The sequence below is a fragment of the Coregonus lavaretus genome (assembly GCF_964263955.1).
Source record: "Coregonus lavaretus genome assembly, contig: HAP1_SCAFFOLD_217, whole genome shotgun sequence".
Lineage (NCBI taxonomy): Eukaryota > Metazoa > Chordata > Actinopteri > Salmoniformes > Salmonidae > Coregonus > Coregonus lavaretus.
In genome coordinates this window covers 203148-225626 of record NW_028165332.1, presented here as the reverse complement: position 1 = coordinate 225626, position 22479 = coordinate 203148, and the positions used below count along the sequence as shown (strand labels likewise).

General features: G+C 43.7%; 1 protein-coding gene across 1 annotated transcript in view; it reads left to right on the top strand.

The window, feature by feature from the left end:
* LOC311115973 (spartin-like) overlaps window positions 1–21695 on the top strand; it is a gene marked incomplete at its 3' end in the record, with an annotated part of 39451 nt that extends 17756 nt beyond the window's left edge. The window contains exon 4 of the mRNA XM_084191089.1: window positions 21609–21695. Within this exon, the coding sequence (XP_084047215.1) occupies window positions 21609–21695 (87 nt within the window). The remainder of the gene's footprint in view (window positions 1–21608) is intronic.
* Window positions 21696–22479: the final 784 nt, after the last annotated feature.

The following is a 22479-nucleotide window of genomic DNA, read 5'->3' as shown; positions in this document are numbered from 1 at the left end:
TAGAAATGATGACAGATCAGGACCAATTAAACCTTATCTTCATTTAACTGTTGAAAGCGAGGAAGGAATGAAGCAACAAGAGAGAGAGGAGAGAGAGGATATGATAATAACATTAGGGAAATATTATGAAAGGTATATAGCGTCAGCCTAATAATAACAAAAGAGGCCCTATTATGTTCCAAAATTCTAATCAATGAGCAAGCTGGAGTCACCCGTATGAAAATGTATGCAAACATACTTTAAGTTCCTTTGGAATAGAATGAGAGAGAGAGAGAGAGAGAGAGAGAGAGAGAGAGAGAGAGAGAGAGAGAGAGAGAGAGAGAGAGAGAGAGAGAGAGAGAGAGAGAGAGAGAGAGAGAGAGAGAGAGAGAGAGAGAGAGAGGAGAGAGAGAGAGAGAGAGAGAGAGAGAGAGAGAGAGAGAGAGAGAGACAGGGAGGAGTAAGAGAGAGATGTGGAGAGGAGAGAGTGAGATAGGAGTGGTGGTGAGGAGAGAGGGACAGAGAAGAGAGAGAGCTTGAACAGAGCAATACTCAATCATGAGGCATCAAAGCCAAAGGAACTGAATAATATTAAGAAATGCTATAGATGGAAGGAAAGTGGTGTCGAAACCTACCAAAAAACAATTAGGCAACAACAAATTCAATCCCTTTTCGACAACTTCCTGGACAAAATGTTCCACTGTAATAGTGAACATGGCAGTAGAAAACCTAAACAATATATTTGACCTCTCAGCTTCCCTATCAAATCTAAAAATATCTAACAGAAAACCGAAGAAAAGTAACAACAGTGATAAATGGTTTGATGAAGAATGCAAAAACCTAAAAGAAATTGAGAAACCTATCAAACCAAAAACATAGAGACCCAGAAAACCTGAGCCTACGCCTTCACTATGGTGAATCACTAAAACAATACAGAAATACACTATGGAAAAAGAAGGAACAGCATGTCAGAAATCAGCTCAATGTAATTGAAGAATCCATAGACTCTAACCACTTCTGGGAAAATTGGAAAACACTAAACAAACAACAACACGAAAAGTTATCTATCCAAAACGGAGATGTATGGGTAAACCACTTCTCCAATCTTTTTGGCCCTGTAACAAAGAACAAACAGAAAAAAATATATACATGATCAAATGCAAATCTTAGAATCAACTATTAAAGACTACCAGAACCCAATGGATTATCCAATTACATTGAATGAACTACAGGACAAAATACAAACCCTCCAACCCAAAAAGGCCTGTGGTGTTGATGGTATCCTAAATGAAATGATAAAATATACAGACCACAATTTCCAATTGGCTATACTTAAACTCTTTAACATCATCCTTAGCTCTGGCATCTTCCCCAATATTTGGAACCAAGGACTGATCACCCCAATCCACAAAAGTGGAGACAAATTTGACCCCAATAACTACCGTGGGATATGCGTCAACAGCAACCTTGGGAAAATCCTCTGCATTATCATTAATAGCAGACTAGTTTATTTCCTCAGTGAAAACAATGTACTGAGCAAATGTCAAATTGGCTTTTTACCAAATTACCATACGACAGACCACGTATTCACCCTGCACACCCTAACTGACAAACAAACAAACCAAAACAAAGGCAGTCTTCTAATGCTTTGTTGATTTCAAAAAAACTTTTGACTCAATTTGGCATGAGGGTCTGCTATACAAATTAATGGAAAGTGGAGTTGGGGGAAAAACATATGACATTATAAAATCCATGTACACAAACAATTGTGCAGTTAAAATTGGCAAAAAACACACACATTTCTTTCCACAGGGCCATGGGGTGAGACAGGGATGCAGTTTAAGCCCCACCCTCTTCAACATATATATCAACGAATTGGCGAGGGCACTAGAACAGTCTGCAGCACCCGGCCTCACCCTACTAGAATCTGAAGTCAAATGTCTACTGTTTGCTGATGATCTGGTGCTTCTGTCACCAACCAAGGAGGGCCTACAGCAGCACCTAGATCTTCTGCACAGATTCTGTCAGACCTGGGCCCTGACAGTAAATCTCAGTAAGACAAAAATAATGGTGTTCCAAAAAAGGTCCAGTTGCCAGGACCACAAATACAAATTCCATGTAGACACCATTGCCCTAGAGCACACAAAAAACTACACTACACATACCTTGGCCTAAACATCAGCGCCACAGGTATCTTCCACAAAGCTGTGAATGATCTGAGAGACAAGGCAAGAAGGGCCTTCTATGCCATCAAGAGGAACATAAAATTTGTATCAGTTATAGAACCCATTGCCCTTTATGTGTCATGCCCTGGCTCTAGGGACTCTTTTAAGTTGAGCCAGGGTGTGTAGAGTTTATGTTTTGTGCTCGTTGTGTCTAGTTTAGTTTTTGTAGATCTATGTTGGCCAGAGTGGTTCTCAATCAGAGGCAACGAGTATCAGCTGTTGCTGGTTGTCTCTGATTGGGAACCATATTTAGTCAGGTGGTTTTCCCACAGTGTTTGTGGGATCTTGTTCCGTGTTGGTTTGTGGTTTGCACCTGTGGACGTCACGTATCGATTTGTTGTTTTGTTCGTGTATCATTTAATAAATAAGTATGTTCACCTTCCACGCTGCGCCTTGGTCCTCTATATCCGACGATCGTGACATTATGGTTGTGAGGTCTGGGGTCCGCTCACCAACCAAGAATTCACAAAATGGGACAAACACCAAATTAACACTGCATGCAGAATTCTGCAAAAATTTCCTCAGTGTACAACGAAAAACACCAAATAATGCATGAAGAGCAGAATTAGGCCGATACCCGCTAATGATCAAAATCCAGAAAAGAGCCGTTAAATTCTATAACCACTTAAAAGGAAGCGATTCCCCAACATTCCATAACAAAGCCATCACCTACAGAGAGATGAACTTGGAAAAGACTCCCCTAAGTAAGCTGGTCCTGGGGCTCTGTTCACAAACACAAACAGACCCCACAGAGCCCCAGGACAACAACAACAACAACAACACCATTAGACCCAACCAAATCATGAGAAAACAAAAAGAGAACTACTTGACACATTTGAAAGAATTAACAAAAAAACAGAGCAAACTAGAATGCTATTTGGCTCTAAACAGAGAGTACACAGTGGCAGAATACCTGACCACTGTGACTGACCCAAACTTAAGGAAAGCTTTGACTATGTACAGACAGTGAGCATAGCCTTGCTATTGAGAAAGGCCGCCGTAGGCAGACCTGGCTCTCAAGAGAAGACAGGCTATGTGCACACTGCCCACAAAATGAGGTGGAAACTGAGCTGCACTTCCTAACCTCCTGCCAAATGTATGACCATATTAGAGACACATTTTTCCCTCAGATTACAGAGATCCACAAAGTATTCGAAACAAACAAACCCAATTTTGATAAACTCCCTTATCTACTGGGTGAAAAACCACAGTGTGCCATCACAGCAGCAAGATTTGTGACCTGTTGCCACAAGAAAAGGGCAACCAGTGAAGAACAAACACCATTGTAAATATCAACCCATATTTATGTTTATTTATTTTCCCATTTGTACTTTAACTATTTGCACATTGTTACAACACTGTATACAGTTTGTCAGAAGTTTACATACACCTTAGCCAAATACATTTAAACTCAGTCTTTTACAATTCCTGACATTTAATCCTAGTAAACATTCCCTGTCTTAAGTCAGTTAGGATCACCACTTTATTTTAAGATTGTGAAATGTCAGAATAATAGTTCAGCTTTTATTTATTTCATCACATTCCCAGTGGGTCAGAAGTTTACATACACTCAATTAGTATTTGGTAGCATTGCCTTTAAATTGTTTAACTTAGGTGAAACGTTTTGGATAGCCTTCCACAAGCTTCCCACAATAAGTTGGGGGAATTTTGGCCCATTCCTCCTGACAGAGCTGGTGTAACTGAGTCAGGTTTGTAGGCCTCCTTGCTCGCACACGCTTTTTAAGTTCTGCCCACACATTTTCTATAGGATTGAGGTCAGGGCTTTGTCATGGCCACTCCAATACCTTGACTTTGTTGTCCTTAAACCATTTTGCCACAACTTTGGAAGAATGCTTGGGGTCATTGTCCATTTGGAAGACCCATTTGCGACCAAGCTTTAACTTCCTGACTGATGTCTTGAGATGTTGCTTCAATATATCCACATAATTTTCCTTCCTCATGATTTCATCTATTTTGTGAAGGGCACCAGTCCCTCCTGCAGCAAAGCACCCACACAGCATGATGCTGCCACTCCCGTGCTTCACGGTTGGGATGGTGTTCTTCGGCTTGCAAGTACCCCCTTTTTCCTCCAAACATAACGATGGTAATTATGGCCAAACAGTTGTTTTTGTTTCATCAGACGAGAGGACTGTCGTGTATGTTTAAGGTGTACAATTAAGGCAGATATGCGCATTCATTAGGGCACTGTACCGCTTAAGACCCCGGGGGGGCCATTTAGAAAATGATGGTCCGGCAAATCCGCTGGCACGATAGAATGTGCAGTCGGTGGGTTTTAAAGAAAACTCGGGTTGATGGAGTTTATCTGATTGTGATTATGGCTCGACTTTCGTCCGACGGGGGGTTTGATTGGGTCTAATTTCTCGGTGAAATGGTCATTAATCCACGGTAGCACAAAACGGTAGGAAAATATGTCAAAATAAAAAGGGCAGTGCAGGATGTCTGTTGCGTGGTGCAAGCCACAGGTTGGCTAAATGCTAATGCTAATGCTAATGCTAAATGCTGGGTTGTGTTTCAGGCTACATTGTACGCAAAGGCTAAGGCTAAATGCTAAATGCTAAAATGCTAATTGTGTTGCGTGCTACATGCTAACGGATATCCTTAGAGGGCCATTGCGATGGGATAAGCCTCTTAAACTTGTCTGTGTGTGTGTAATTCAGGTTATATGTTTTGTGAGCGCTGTTAAATGTTGTTTGACTATGAGGGGAAAACGGAGGTACAGCAGGACTGTTAACTGTTTAGGTTTGGGGAGAGAGTAGAAAATCGCCCGTCCACGGTGAAATTGTATTTCTGAATGTAATGCGCATGCGTGTGACGGTACTAAACTACAACACGTTTTTGCTAATGGGTCATATTTCTGTTGGGGGCTGCAGGAAGACAGAGAAACACACAGACAAAGAGATATTTGGACACGAGTCTTCTAGTTGTAAAGCGGCGGTTGGTTAAAGATGAAACTTGTTTTGTGACCTATTGAATTGATAAATGAGAGAGATATATTGACGGATTATAATAAATTGAATTAGAAGACGATTAAAATTAAATAAAATGTTTTTGAGCGATCGATAATTATTCCTCAGTTAATTCTTAGAGCAAATGTAGAACGAACGAATATTGAATGGTTGGAAATACTCAGTAATTGCATTAACTACTAAAATGTTATTCTGTGTCTTTGTTCTTCTGTCATATGAGAGGAACGATAAGCGAGAGGAGAGAGAGAGGAGATACAGGAAGTGCTGACGTGACATCATGTGACGCGACAGAGGATCAGATATCAGGCTAGTTCACAAAATCTTCCCCTAACAGGATATGTGATGTTATGACAATTTCACATAGGCTTGGCAAATACTGATTTGAATAAAATTTGCATTTTGGAGTCTCTGTGCATTACTGGGCTGGATTACAGTTCGGTTGGAAATCAGGTACTGACAGTATTCTGGAATTAAGATACTTGGGTGCATATTAAACAATGGAGTTTATGGGAATTGTAGTGTTGTAAGGTTAGAAGGCTTTGTTTTTGGGATTGCTTTGAAGTTTTTTTTTTTTTTTTTTTTTTTTTTGGGGGGGTTGTTTAGGTTATATTAATAATTAAAGGGGGGAAGCCATAGGCTATATAGTCTAAAATAAGATAATTCATAATAAAGGAATATAAAAGAGTAGTTACAATGGGGAGAAAGGACAGCAAGGCTATGAAAGTGATTACACCGGTTGATATAGTGCAAAATGGTAATCCTTTAACTAAAGTATTGCGAGGTTATCCGGCAAGTGAAACAAAAGTTGCCCTTCATTCTCAAACAAAAACTGATAAAAGATTCCAGCGATAAGGTAAACAAAGCTATAGAGATAAGGCTAAGGGAAGTAGAGCTTAGGGATGTTTATCCTCAGCTTCCAGTGATCATCCAGGAGGGTGATTGTTGCATCAGAGATGAAGATGAATAATAGATAGAGGACAAGCAGAAACGACAATGAAGATGAATCCAAAACTCCAGAAGGAAGAAAATGAGATGTCTGAAAGAGAAGAGTGAGGTTAAGGAAGATGGAACTTGAAGAAGATGATGAAGATGAAGATCAGAGTGATTGAGAAGAGATCATGGGTGGATATGACTCTGTGATCAGAAGGAAGTTGGCAAGAGAGGAAAGAAGAAGGATACTAGACATTTGATCTCTGATGGAAGTTGAAGGAAGAAGGATACAAGAGATTCGAGTTCAGATGAAGACAGCGATAAAGAGGAGACTAAAGGTGCTGTGTATTCAAAAGGAGTTTATCCTACAAGGACTGGCACAGAAGAAGAGTAAGAAGATGATGGAAGATGATATTTCGAGGACAGAACTTAGAATATAAGCTTTTGAAGAATCCTGATATGTCAACAGCAAGAAAGAACAGGATCAAGAAACTCTCAGAAAACTCAATCATACAACTGGTGGAGAAGAGAAGCTTTGGTTATGAAGAATCAGAGTGAACCAAGTCAACAATCACTGCTACAGCGTCAACTGAACAATATCAAATGCAATTGTACCAGCCAAGGGGGGTACCAGGTGTTTCCTACCCACAGACAGTTTCTGGACAGACACAGAATTGGAGAGGAAGAGGACGAGAAGAAATAGAAGGAGGAGGAAGATTTCAGCTACACTTCCAGCAACTTTCAGAAGACTGTTATAATTATGGACAGGTTGGTCACTTTACCTGTGAGTGCAATAAGTCAGGAGGAAACAACAGAGAACATTTTTAAGGAAGATACAGGGGCCAGTCAAGATCACCTGTTCTCCAGGTGAACCCTAAGGATTCTAGAGTGCCTAGAAGATCCGAAAGGGGGGTGTCAGCTGATAGCATCGATTAGAGAAGAAGAGAAAATATCCAACAATTGAAGTAAAAACAGGACTATGAGAAGTGATAGTGAATAGTGGAAAAACTTATCTGTGTTCAGCCTAAAGAGGTTAAACATCTCACTATGTAAAATTAACTAATTAGGATAGGGATTTGAGGTAGTAAAACAGCTAATTACTCTTAGGGAACCAATTGAGCTATGCTATAAAAAATCAAGGAGAAATTAAAATAGACATACTAATATTATAACATATACCTATTGCAGTGTTGGGAAGAGATGCATGGTGTAAATTGAACTGTACAATAGGATGTACACTAAACGGCTGTCTGGTAGAAGATGTTAAAAAATTAGGGTTTTTGGGAATCATATTGGCTTAAAAAGATAATATCATAGGAAGGATGATAATCTATTAGACTGCCTATTAGACAATCTGTCTGAAAAATATAGTTAAAAGGGGTGACTGTTATTCTGGGTTACATTCTTACACTAAGAGATTTCAGGCTAGGCTAAAAGGTGTTTGGTCGTTTGCCAAGTCTGTGTGTAAAGAAGTCAGAAGCAGGTGGGGACTTTCCCAATCACATATCCAAAAAATTGGTGGTGAAGGGATTTTGTGAATAAATCAGTGGAAAAGGTTTTTAAAGGTTAGGAGAAAAGATTAGATTAAAAAGTTAGGAGAACTAGGTTGAAGGAACTCTAAGACAGTAAGCTAAGTTTCAAAGTTAGTAGTAAGAGAGAGAGAACAGTGGTGAAGGACATTTTAGAGTTTAGTGGGAAGATATGGTAGGAGTTTAGATCTGTTAGGAGCAGATACATTGAGAAAGTATGTGTTGCTGAATGATAAGAGAAGATTGAGGGTGATTGAGTATCTATATTTACAGTTCCAGCAGGGAGATCAAGGTAATTGTAGGTGTATTTTTATAATCAAAAGTTTGAAAGTCAGGGTTTAGAGTAGGAAGAGAGAGTGAATGTAAGTTACATTTACGTCATTTGACACTAGTGGTGATAGATGGAAGTACAAGCAAAGAGTTCAAAGCTTTGGGGAAAATGGATGAAGTAACTAGGGACATTAACACTTCAGTCTATTAAAACAACAGTGAGAAGCAATTTAACTCTTTCAACATTGATAGTTATTAAAGCCATAAATATATCGCATTTGATTATAAGGGAACCAATAGCTCCAGCACCAATTTTAGGGGGAAAAAGACTTATTAGGGTTAGGATGGGGACGTTCCTCCCACATGGAGAGATAATTATGGAGAATAAGTATTGTTATCAGGACCAGGAGTAGAAGCTGTTGCACCTAATCAAAGGAGGTCAGGAAGAATATGTTACAGTAGTCACTCCAACAGTAACTAATACACAGAGTATATGGGTAACTTTCCCACTAGAAGTAATTAAAGGTGGTAATACATCAACTTTAATGGTAACTTTGGAAGGGATTAATGATACGATGGCAATAGCAAATGTAGGAAGTATGACACCGACAACAACTTTTCTGAAATTGAAGGAGGCAGCAAGAGAGACTCAGGGGTTTATGATACGGATAGAGAGTGCTGTCAATATAGATTCATCTGAAATAGTGAAGGATACTATCATGGAGGACAGGATGAGGTCTTTGATTTTAATGACAGACAGGGAGAGGTATGTGATCAGCACCGCTCGTTAGGGAAGAGAGAAACTAAATGGAGTGGTTTGATTCTTCTGTTGTGAAAATTACAGATAGATGGGCAGGTTCCAGCAGCTCATTCTGTAAGATCAGTGAGGAATCTTGAGGGTCCATGTCTGTTGAGAATTCCAGACAAACATGTTAGAGACGGTCGCTCGACCTCTATCAAGTATTGGTCAATCTTATGCGTTGTCATGGCTGTTGTATCAGCAACAACAATCAGTAACAGATAAAATAATGTCGTTGTCAAAACAGTTGTTTAAGCCTAGGTTTAGGTGTTCTTGGTTAAATGAATTACCCTATGGGAATTTGTTAGATGGGAAGTAAAATCAGGTAACAGCAAACCCTGAAGCATTTGAGGTGAAACCAGTGAGGGCTAAAAGTTGTTTGGTTCTAATAAAACAGATGATGTAAAGGGTATGTTCATGGGAATATCAGATTGTGATGATTATATGATGACTTTGGATAAGCATGAACATAAGATTAGAGATGACAAATATAATGTAACTTTTTATGTACCAGTTAGTAAGAAAAGCAGGACTTTGATGGTTAAAAGATTAACTTTTGCCTGACAATGTGACTATGGGGAATTTTAGAGATATTTGGAGGGTTTGTGGTGATAAAGCGTATATATTCTTACCCTATTGATGGACAGGATGTTGTTACATGTCAACGTTGAAGCTTCCATATGAGGTTTTACCATTAAAAGAGGGGTAGCACCGAACACAGATAAATCTAGGGTTGGAAATAGGATGAAAAGATACATGGCGACATGTCATAGGCTTCAAGCCTATCATTGAAGGATAAACCTAAGGGAGAAGGGGGGAGTTTTTCCATGGTATGGTGTAACATTTGGGAAGATCATATTGATAATATTAGTTATACTTTGATTCCAGATAGTTCAGATAATATCACTGGGGTTATAGATGCATTGAAGAATATAAGGGATGCATTTGGTAGATCTGAAGGAGCGGAAGTCAGCGAAGACTTGGTTGCAAGATCAGGTAGGCCCAGTAGGGGCAGTGATGGTTCAGATTTTAGTTGCAGCTTTGATAGCACTGTGTGTGAGGTTTGTAATTTGTTACTGACCCTTGAGAAAGCTATGATATTGAGATAGGTTGGAGAGTGATGCCTGGAGACAACACTCAGATGCCGGTGTTGACTGTTCCTGATCTGGATGAAGATGGACAAGTGGAACTGAATGGATAAATATCATTTTTGATAATTTGATCATTTTTCAATTATTTTTTTTTCAAAATTAGGGTGATTTTAGTATGATTTTATGAATCAAAGGGGGGAAATGGTTAATGTGATTCATACATCATTTATATATCATTTTTATATTCTTAGTTGATATTGAAGTTTAATTTGAAAGTGTTGTTTTGCAAAAGATACTGTTTGGTCTTTTCTTTTCTTTCAGAAGCATTTGGGGGAACATGTAGAGATTGAAATACTCAAACAAGGACAATATGAAGGGACAATGTGAAAGGACAATGACTGGAGGAGAAGGTGTGGAAAGAGGCCGATTCCATCATCAACAATGCATTAGAAGAGGAGACTACGGAGGAGATGAAGTGTAGTGGACTACATTCCAGTGTCTGCAATGAAATATAGACATATTTGCATGTGTAAATACATAATTTGTGTCATATTCTTAGGTATTACTTTTTGTAGAATGATATTTGATGTTATTGAATACATGTGAGGATCTTAGATGTTTTTGTTTATTTCGTGAATGCTTAGGGACAGGGAGTCTAGGCAGGGAGAGGTCCACTATAGGGTCCAATGGGTTGACCAGCCTTAGAGTGGATATTTTTTGGATAGGATTTTGTTTGCAGGGGCTTACATGGGTATTTAATTGCATCATAGTTTCAAATGCATTTACATTGTTTATGAGTTTATCTGGAGTACCGAGGTGGTTGCCTGGGGCAGAGGGACCGTGAGAGAATTTTACTGTCTTGATTGATGGATGGATTTGGAACGAAGGTTGCCGGACAGTTTTTCGATCTTACACTCCATAAAGATTTGTTCATATTTCATAGTAATGTATTCACACTTCATAAAGATTTGTTCATATTTCATAGAAAGGTATTTACACTCTAGAGAAGAATGTTTTTGGTTTAATGTTAAAGATACTCAATAAGATAAATTGTCACTTGTCATAATCCTATTCTGTTTGTTTTCGAGACTGTTTAGTCTCGAAGGGGGGATATGTCGTGTATGAAGATTATGACTAGTCTTGAGGGACAAAGAAGAACTGTTTATCTTGGTTTGAATGTAGCAGTTGGAGGGTGACGCCCCAGGGGAGACCGGTGATTGGACGAAAAAGGGAGCAACCCATTTACTGACATTGTTTATAAGTATGGGTTAGACAAAGGACAAGTCAGGAGCATTCAGATTATTTTGGGACGGTGCTCCTCCAGACACCGCGGGTCTGTAACTTATGCTGTAACCTTGTGATATTAATAAAAGCCTCTAATCATGGTGCAGCCTAAGCGGACTCTTTGTTGACAGCAATAATTGCCAGCATTCCCCCGATACGACAGGACATTTCTCCAAAAAGTACAATCTTTGTCCCCACGTGCAGTTGCAAACTGTAGCCTGGCTTTTTATGGCAGTTTTGGAGCAGTGGCTTCTTCCTTGCTGAGCGGCCTTTCAGGTTATATCGATATAGGACTAGTTTTACTGTGGATATAGATACTTTTGTACCTGTTTCCTCCAGCATCTTCACAAGGTCCTTTGCTGTTGTTCTGGGATTGATTTTCCCACCAAAGTACGTTAATCTCTAGGAGACAGAATGTGTCTCCTTCCTGAGCGGTATGACGGCTGCGTGGTCCCATGGTGTTTATACTTGCGTACTATTGTTTGTACAGATGAACGTGGTACCTTCAGGCATTTGGAAATTGCTCCCAAGAATGAACCAGACTTGTGGAGGTCTACCATCTTTTTCTGAGGTCTTGGCTTATTTCTTTTGATTTTCCTATGATGTCAAGCGAAGAGGCACTGAGCTTGAAGGTAGGCCTTGAAATACATCCACAGGTACACCTCCAATTGACTGAAATGATGTAAATTAGCCTATCGGAAGCTTCTAAAGCCATGATATCATTTTCTGGAATTTTCCAAGCTGTTTAAAGGCACAGTCAACTTAGTGTATGTAAACTTCTGACCCACTGGAATTGTGATACAGTGAATTACAAGTGAAATAATCTGTCTGTAAACAATTGGAAAAATTACTTGTGTCATGCACAAAGTAGATGTCCTAACCGACTTGCCAAAACTATAGTTTGTTAACAAGAAATGTGTGTAGTGGTTGAAAAACGAGTTTTAATGACTCCAACCTAAGTGTATGTAAACTTCCGACTTCAACTGTATATACATAATATGACATTTGAAATGTCTTTATTCTTTTGGAACTTCTGAATGTAATGTTGACTGTTAATATTTTGCAATGTTAACATACGTTTGCCATGCCAATAAGAGAGAGCGAGAGAGATAGGAGTGGAGATGTGGTGACGAGAGAGAGAGAGAGAGAGAGAGGAGTGGAGATGTGGCGAGGAGAGAGAGAGAGAGGGAGGAGTGGAGATGTGGCGAGGAGAGAGAGAGAGAGAGAGAGAGTAGTGGAGATGTGGCGAGGAGAGGAGAGAGAGCGAGAGAGATAGGAGTGGAGATGTGGTGACGAGAGAGAGAGAGAGAGAGAGAGAGAGAGAGGAGTGGAGACGTGGCGAGGAGAGAGAGAGAGAGAGAGAGAGAGAGAGAGAGAGAGAGAGAGAGAGAGAGAGAGAGGGAGGAGTGGAGATGAGAGAGAGAGAGAGAGAGAGAGAGAGAGAGAGAGAGAGAGAGAGAGAGAGAGAGAGCGAGCGAGAGAGAGAGAGGGAGGAGTGGAGATGTGGTGAGGAGAGAGAGAGAGAGAGAGAGAGAGAGAGAGAGAGAGAGAGAGAGAGAGAGATAGGAGTGGAGATGTGGCGAGGAGAGGAGAGAGAGAGAGAGCGAGGGAGAAGAGAGAGGGTGGCCCAATTTAACCTCTACGGGATCAGTGTCCCGTATACGGGACTGTTGAGCTAACGTGCGCTAATGTGATTAGCATGACTGTTTTGAAGTAACAGCAAACTTTCCAGGACATAGACATATCTTATATGGGCAGAAAGCTTAAATTCTTGTTAATGTAACTGCACTGCCCACTTTACAGTTGCTAGTACAGTGAAAAAATACCATTCCATTGTTTGAGGAGAGTTCTCAACAACAAAAAACGTATCACGGCAACTGATTTGATACATTCACCTCTGAAGGAAATAATGTACTTACATTCAGTAATCTTGCTCTGATTTGTCATCCTAAGGGTCCCAGAGATAAAATGTAGCATAGTTTTGTTTGATAAAATCCATTTTTATATTCAAATGTAGGAACTGGGTTCTACAGTTTGAACCCCTGCTGTCTCTGGCTCCACACCCACCCCGCACGGCCATCTAGATGTGTGAAAGTTAGTGTATAAGCTAATGATCCATCATGTATGACATTCCTGGGAGTGTGTAAATGTACATTTTGTATTACCATATCATTTTTGTATGTTCTCTATAGTTATGTACTTGAAAATGTATCAATTGACCAATTCGGCACATTTGGGCAGACTTGATACAAAATAGTCCAGTATTGCAACGCTTCACTGGATCAATCTGAAACTTTGCACACACACACTACTGCCATCTAAATTGCGCCTAAACTGCAATATTATATTGTGGCCTTTTTCTTGCATTTCAAAGATGATGGAACAAAGAAATAAGTAGAAAACGCATGTTTTTCTGTTTGTATTATCTTTTACCAGATCTAATTTGTTATATTCTCCTACATTAATTTCACATTTCCACAAACTTCAAAGTGTTTCCTTTCAAATGGTATCAAGAATATACATATCCTTGCTTCAGGTCCTGAGCTACAGGCAGTTAGATTTGAGTATGTCATTTTAGGCGAAAATGTAATCATAGTCCCTGAAGATATCCTTCTTTAAGATATCATACACATTATTATGGCTCTAACCATAATGTTGAGACAACCTTTGATGAAACTTTAACTTTTTACAAAAGGTCTTTTTTTTTTTATATTCAAATGATACTGTATCTAGGGAGAAGGACCTACACGTCTCTGTCTGTCTTTCTGTCGGTCTGTCTGACGACTGTCCTACGTGTGTGTGTGTTTGTGTCCATGTGCAAATGTATCCATGTCATTGTGAGTGTACGTGCGTGCATTTGTGTTTGAGTTTGTGCATTAGTTTGTGTATGCGTGTGTGTATGTGTGCGTGTGTGTGTGTGCGTGCATGTGTGTGTTTGTGTGTGTCACCCCTCTGAACATCTCTAGCCCCTAACCCAACATGCCAGTGTGTAATGGCTCTATGAATAATGAATGTATCAAGAGTAAGGGTTTGGCAATTTATGCAGCCCTGAATCCTCTCCCCTTTAAATTATTCATTCATTCAAATAAGTCCAGACTTTGGAGGACACATTTATTTCCTTTCTTCTTTTCCTTATATATTTATTTCTTCCCTTTCTCAAATGAAATGGTCACGGGGCCTACCAGAGGATCTGGGTTCAGATGGTCACGGGGCCTACCAGAGGATCTGGGTTCAGATGGTCACAGGGCCTACCAGAGGATCTGGGTTCAGATGGTCACGGGGCCTACCAGAGGATCTGGGTTCAGATGGTCACGGGGCCTACCAGAGGATCTGGGTTCAGATGGTCACGGGGCCTACCAGAGGATCTGGGTTCAGATTGTCACGGGGCCTACCAGAGGATCTGGGTTCAGATGGTCACAGGGCCTACCAGAGGATCTGGGTTCAGATGGTCACGGGGCCTACCAGAGGATCTGGGTTCAGATGGTCACGGGGCCTACCAGAGGATCTGGGTTCAGATGGTCACGGGTTCAGATGGTCACGGGGCCTACCAGAGGATCTGGGTTCAGATGGTCACGAGGCCTACCAGAGGATCTGGGTTCAGATGGTCACGGGGCCTACCAGAGGATCTGGGTTCAGATGGTCACAGGGCCTACCAGAGGATCTGGGTTCAGATGGTCACAGGGCCTACCAGAGGATCTGGGTTCAGATGGTCACAGGGCCTACCAGAGGATCTGGGTTCAGATGGGATCAGAAATCACTGGGTTTGGAGGAGAGATTGGTGTAGTGTAGTGTGGTGTGGTGTAGTGTAGTTTAGTAGTACTGTAGTAGTGTACTGTAGTGTAGTAGTGTAGTAATGTAGTAATGTAGTGTAGTGTAGTGTAGTAGTTTAGTGTAGTGTAGTAGTGTAGTAGTGTAGTGTAGTGTAATCGTGCAGTGTAGTACTGTAGTGTAGTGTAGTAATTTAGTGTAGTACTGTAGTGTAGTAGTGTAGTGTAGTACTGTAGTGCAGAAGTAGTGTACTGTAGTAGTGTGGTGTAGTACTGTAGTAGTGTAGTGTAGTACTGTAGTGTAGTGGTGTAGTAGTGTAGTGTAGTACTGTAGTACTGTAGTAGTGTACTGTAGTAGTGTGGTGTAGTACTGCAGTAGTGTAGTGTAGTACTGTAGTGTAGTGTAGTACTGTAGTGTAGTGTAGTAATGTAGTGTAGTGTAGTGGTGTAGTGTAGTAGTGTGGTGTAGTACTGTAGTACTGTAGAAGTGTTGTGTAGTACTGTAGTGTAGTGTAGTACTGTAGTGTAGTGTAGTACTGTAGTACTGTAGAAGTGTGGTGTAGTACTGTAGTACTGTAGTAGTGTACTGTAGTAGTGTGGTGTAGTACTGTAGTACTGTAGTAGTGTGGTGTAGTACTGTAGTGTAGTAGTGTGGTGTGGTACTGTAGTGTAGTTGTCAGCTTCCTGCTTCTCCTGTTTGTCTCCTGGCCTCTAGAGGTCAGCGGTGTTCCCCTCTGCCTTTGTTCTTCCTCATGTGTCCTCATTAGTTTGATCCAGGTCACCTGTGCCTTGTTTTCCCTTTAGTATTTTAGCTGTGTGTTTTCCCCTTGTTTCTCACTTGGTTATTGCGTCCTGACTATGTGTCTCCTGCTTTGTCCCACCGTGTCAGTCCTAGTAAGTTGTTCGAAGTTATCTTTAGTTTGTTTTTCTCCCCTCGTGGAGTTGTTTTGTTTTGCCTCCTGTTTTGGAACATTAAATCTACTTGCCTGGAGTATTGCCTTGGGTGTTTCATTTGGGTCCTACAACATCTCCTCTGTGGCTAAGGGGTAGTACCCCCAGCTCTACACATCTGAGACCGGAGTTCTAGCCCGGCTTGTGACAGAATAACCAAGTCAATCATGGACCCAGAAACACTCAGTTCCCAGGACCTGTTGGCGGTGATCACTCGACATGAGGCTTCTTTCCAGCGCCATGAAGCCGTTCTCAGCCGACAAGAGGAGCTGATGGCTAGTCATTCTCAACTCTTGGCCGAAATGATGAGTGCCCTTCGCCAGCTCTTTGAACGCCTCCCTGGTCCTCTCCCTTCCCCCAGGTCACCCCCCAGTGACGACAGGCCTTCTCGGTTGGCGGAGCCCCGACTACCACCTCCCAAGCCCTTTTCTGGGGATCCAAGCTCTTGCCAGGGTTTCCTCACCCAATGCTCCCTCACCTTCGAGCTCCAACCCTCAAGTTTTCCCACAGACCGTTCCAAGATTGCCTACATCATTACCCTTCTTTCAGAAAGGGCGCTCGCCTGGGCTTCTGCGGTGTGGCAGTCCCAGGAGGCCTGTTGTGACTCCCACGCTGCATTTGTAGAAGAGTTCAAGCGGGTGTTCGATCATCCTGTCAGTGGGCGGGAGGCTTCCAAGCGCCTACTGTCTCTCCGTCAGGGCCCCCGAAGCACGGCAGATTTTGCCATTGATTTCCGGACCATAGCAGCAAGGAGCGGATGGAATGATGAAGCGCTGAGGGTCTGCTTTCAGGGAGGGTTATCTGAGCCCCTTCAAGATGAGTTAGCCACCCGAGAACCAGCTGGAGATCTCAAGTCCCTCATAGCCTTGGCCATCCGCCTGGACAATCGTCTAAGAGAGCGGAGAACGGCTCGCCGTCAGGTGTCTCAGTCCCAAGTTCCTCTGAGCAGCTCTGTTTCTCCTGTTTGGACTCCGTCATTCAGAGCTGCCCCGGCTCCTGAACTGCCCCAGGATTCCCCGGAGAGCATGCAGTTAGGCCGTTCCAGGCTTTCTCCCAACGAAAGGGAACGTCGCATGAGGGAGCGTCGGTGCCTCTACTGCGGGGTTGCCGGCCACTTCCGCTCCACTTGCCCCGAGCTTTCGGGAAACGCCTGTCCCCGCCCAGCTACAGGAGGGTTGTGATGGGGAAAATTAGAGCTCCTCCTACTAACGCGGTCCTAGCTATTCCAGCCACTCTGTCCTGGGAGGGCCACCAGCATCGGGTCCAGGCTATGATCGATTCCGGTGCCGCAGGTGATTTTATGGATGTAACCTTGGCTAAGGAACTTAAGATCCCTACCCAACTACTTCCTCAACCCCAGGCAGTTACTGCCTTAGATGGCAGACCTCTGGAACCAGGAAAGGTTACTGAGGCGACTCAGTCCCTGCGACTTACCATCTCTCAACACCAGCAGGAGGAGACCTTCTATCTCATTGACTCTCCCGAGTATCCTATTATCCTGGGTCACCCTTGGCTATGCAGACATAATCCCCAGATCGACTGGCCTACTGGCACCATTCTTAGCTGGGGTCCCACTTGCCAACTCACCTGCATGCTTCAGAGTCCCTCAGCCCCTAGTACCCAGTTTCAAGAGTCGGTTGACATCTCCCGAGTCCCCAGTGTTTACCATCGGTTCAAGGCAGTGTTCAGCAAGGCCCGGGCTACTGCCTTACCGCCTCATCGCACGTATGACTGTGCCATTGATCTACTCCCTGGGTGCTGCCCTCCTAGAGGTCGGATCTTTTCCTTGTCCTCCCCCGAGCACGCAGCTATGGACACCTACATTAAGGAGTCCTTGGCAGCCGGCCTCATCTATGCCTCTACTTCCCCGGCTGGGGCGGGCTTCTTTTTTGTTGAAAAGAAAGACGGGGGTCTTAGGCCTTGTATTGATTACCGGGGACTCAACAAGATCACGGTTCGGAATCGATACCCCCTTCCTCTCATGGCCACGGCTTTTGAGCTGCTTCAAGGGGCTTCCATTTTTACTAAGCTGGATCTCCGCAATGCTTACCATCTCGTGCGGATCCGGCCAGGAGACGAATGGAAGACGGCGTTCAACACGCCCACGGGGCACTATGAATATCGGGTGATGCCGTTCGGGCTCACCAATGCCCCCGCAGTATTCCAAGCCCTGATTAATGATGTTCTCCGGGATATGCTTAATCTGTTCGTCTTCGTGTACCTGGACGATATCCTCATCTTCTCGAGGTCACTGAAGGAGCATGAGGGGCATGTTAGCCGGGTTCTCCAGAGGCTCCTTGACAATCACCTCTACGTTAAGCCTGAGAAGTGTGAATTTCATGTTTCTCAGACTCAGTTTCTCGGGTTTATTGTCACTCCCGGGCACCTAGAGATGGATCCCAAGAAGGTCAAGGCGGTCCACGATTGGCCCACACCTGCCACGGTCAAGGAGGTTCAACGGTTCATTGGCTTTTCTAACTTCTATCGGAAGTTCATCAAGAATTTCAGCTCGGTGGTAGCCCCCTTGACGACGCTTACCAAGGGAGGAGGGACCAAGATTCACTGGGGTCCGGAAGCAGCAGGGGCCTTCGAGGATCTCAAGCGCCGCTTCACTTCTGCTCCGATTCTGGTGACCCCTGACCCAGAAAGACCTTTCGTGGTGGAGGTGGACGCCTCAGAAGTGGGGGTAGGAGCCGTCCTGTCACAGAGGGGTGCGGATGGGAGATTACACCCTTGTGCCTTCATGTCTCGCCGCCTGTCTGAGGCCGAGCGCAACTACCACGTGGGGGATCTAGAGTTGCTTGCGGTAAAACTGGCCTTGGAGGAGTGGCGCCATTGGCTTGAGGGGGCTCAGCACCCTTTCCAGGTTCTCACAGACCACAAGAACCTGGAATATCTCCAACAGGCTAAGCGGATGAACCCTCGGCAAGCACGATGGTCTCTTTTCTTTAATCGATTCCAGTTCCTCCTGACTTACCGACCTGGCACCAAGAACGTCAAGCCGGATGCTCTGTCTCGAGTCTACTCTCCCGAGGTACAAGAGAAGCCCTTGGCATCGATTATTCCGAGGTCTAGGATCGTCGCACCTCTTCAGTGGGAACTAGAAAGAGGGGTACGAGAAGCTCTTGTCCAGGAGCCCGATCCAGGCGGTGGTCCTGCCGGTCGCCTGTACGTTCCTCTCTCTGTTCGGGCCCGCGTCTTGCAGTGGGGTCATGAGTCGCCCTTGACATGCCATCCAGGCAGTGCTCGCACACTGGAGTTCCTCCGACGGCGGTTTTGGTGGCCGTCCATCAAGAAGGACGTGCAGGTCTATGTGGAGGCCTGCCCTGTGTGCAACCAGGGAAAGTCGACACGCCAGCGACCCCAGGGACTGCTCCATCCCTTACCTGTTCCTCGAAGGCCATGGTCACACCTTTCTCTGGACTTTGTTACGGGACTTCCTCTATCCCAGGGCAACACCGTCATCCTAGTGGTGGTAGACCGGTTCTCTAAGGCTGCCCGGTTTATCCCCCTGCCCAAGCTGCCCTCGGCTAAGGAGACTGCTGAGCTCCTCATGAACCATGTCTTCCGGATATTTGGTATTCCCCTGGACGTGGTCTCTGACCGAGGTCCCCAATTCTCGTCCCGGTTTTGGGGGGCCTTCTGCAGGCTTGTTGGGGCCACAGCCAGCCTATCGTCGGGGTTCCATCCAGAGTCTAATGGCCAAACGGAACGGATTAATCGGGATCTGGAGACCACCCTGCGGTGTATGGCGGCCAGTAATCCCACGTCTTGGGCCACCTATATCATTTGGGCTGAATATGCCCACAACACCCTCCAGTCCTCAGCCACCGGATTGTCCCCATTCGAATGCCAGTTCGGTTACAACCCTCCATTATTTCCAGAGGAGGAGGCGCAGGTTGGTGTTCCCTCGGCCCAGCGCTTTGTCCAACGCTGTTGGCGGACCTGGAAGAAGGCCAGGCGTGCCCTCCTTCGGACCTCCCAGAGATACCAAAGTCAGGCTAATCGCCACCGCCGGACGGCCCCTAGTTTCCGAGCTGGTCAGAGAGTTTGGTTGGCCACTAAGAACCTGCCCCTCCGGGTCGAATCCAAGAAGCTTTCCCAGAGATACATCGGCCCTTTCCGCATTGCTAGAAAGGTTAACCCTGTGTCTTATCGTTTGGTTCTCCCTCGCTCCCTTCGTATTAACCCCACTTTCCATGTTTCACTTATTAAACCTGTCTTGTCTTCTCCCTTTGCCCCCCCACGCAGACCCCCGCCACCTCCCAGGATTATTGACGGCCAGCCAGCCTACACAGTCCGCCGGATACTGGACTCCCGGAGGGTCCAGAACTCTCTGCAGTATCTGGTGGACTGGGAGGGCTACGGGCCAGAGGAGCGCTCCTGGGTTCCAGCCAGGGACATCCTGGATCCAGGGTTGGTCCGAGATTTTCGCACCCTGAGGCCAGGGTGTTCTGGAAGGAACGTCAGGAGTCGTTCCTAGAGGAGGGGGTCCTGTCAGCTTCCTGCTTCTCCTGTTTGTCTCCTGGCCTCTAGAGGTCAGCGGTGTTCCCCTCTGCCTTTGTTCTTCCTCATGTGTCCTCATTAGTTTGATCCAGGTCACCTGTGCCTTGTTTTCCCTTTAGTATTTTAGCTGTGTGTTTTCCCCTTGTTTCTCACTTGGTTATTGCGTCCTGACTATGTGTCTCCTGCTTTGTCCCACCGTGTCAGTCCTAGTAAGTTGTTCGAAGTTATCTTTAGTTTGTTTTTCTCCCCTCGTGGAGTTGTTTTGTTTTGCCTCCTGTTTTGGAACATTAAATCTACTTGCCTGGAGTATTGCCTTGGGTGTTTCATTTGGGTCCTACAACATCTCCTCTGTGGCTAAGGGGTAGTACCCCCAGCTCTACACATCTGAGACCGGAGTTCTAGCCCGGCTTGTGACAGTAGTAGTGTGGTGTAGTACTGTAGTGTAGTAATGTAGTGTGGTGAAGTGCGGTGTGGTTTTTAATTTATTCACATTTAGAACTAATAACAGACAATAATAATAATAATAATAATAATAATAGATAATTGAACTGATTGGGTTCAACCAAAGATTGTCCATTATATTGACAAGAGATTAGAGTGACCGCTCCATAGAGATCCTATTAAATTACTAGAGGGGTTGTGTTATAAACCCTCGAAGTTCCAGAATGGGGTGAAAATGGCAGTCATATTGTTCTGGGAGAAATCCAAACCAGTCTAATTGGAATGAATGGCAGTAGATGCAGGAAAATAAATGTGATGTATAAGAAATTGTGTAATAGAATTGTTGCCAACCTAAAATATTACAGTTTATAAATACAGTTTATGGGTTTTATGCTATTTTTCTGTATATATAGCCTCTAAAATATATGTAAACAGACCATAAATGTCTCAACAACAAAAAAAATATTGGAAAGCTGAGAGTGCTGTACAGTATGATACAATATCAGTACTTGTTGCATTTACAACTTCTTTAAGGCCTATCATCAACTGATTTCAGCCTGCATTGTTTGAATGGAATGTTGGCATATTGGCAGTTAATTTGAAAAATGTATGGAATCATTCCTCAAAAACTGTCTGGCTAGCTAGCTAACAAACATACAGTGCAGATAAATTCTTCAAATTCGTTATTTTACACAATATCTTATCGCAGCACTAGCAAACCATGGTTGACCAACTCCTTGACCAAAATGGCTGACCTTTATCCCATCACAAGAAGGTTAATGTCCATTCTATTATTCTAATTCCTAATTCTATGGACCACTCTAACAATGGAAATACATGTCCTCAAAGATGAAAGGCAGGCGGAAGGAGGCGAGATCAAGTGGGACCATTCTAGCCAATGAGAGGGCAGAGTTCTGTGTGAACAACGGGTCATAGAGATAGATAGAGGTGTCATCTTTGTATCTGTACCACTACAGCGTCTGTGACAGCATGGGCAGAGCCATTGAGGCTATCTCCATTTTAAAGTTGTCAATTTTCTTCTTCTTCTTCATTGGCTGATTGCTCCCAACTCATAGGATCCCACCCAGTTGACGCAAGCCCTCAATAGCAATGTCCATGCTAAAACGGGTTTATCTATGATGAATCCTCTATCTATCTCTATGACAACAGGCACAACGCTGATATAACATTAAAGTTGCCGAAATGCCACGTGCGTCCATTTATATCAGTGCATTCGTAACAACATAATCATTACAAAATGTATATTTGATCAAATAAGCCTCACGTAGCAAATGAGCAATTCCATTTTTTGTTGACCAAATTCAACACTCATTGACCTCCACACAAAAATTGCTCACTTCGTGAGCTTATTTTCATGGACAGATTTTGGGTGGAGTAAAACCTCTCGCTTCACCTCTTCCTCACTGGTTCAACGTAGTGGTGGTGTGTGTGTGTACGCTTGAGAGTATCTGTGATTCATATCTCATTGGAATTCTGGAAAGATATATCCTGCTAAACCGCTTCAGTGGCGCAGAGAGGCAGAGAGAGAGAGGCAGAGAGAGAAAGGCAGAGAGAGAGAGAGAGAGGCAGAGAGAGAGAGGCAGAGAGAGAGAGAGAGGCAGAGAGAGAGAGGCAGGCAGAGAGAGAGAGAGAGGCAGAGAGAGAGAGGCAGAGAGAGAGAGGCAGAGAGAGAGAGGCAGAGAGAGAGAGAGGCAGAGAG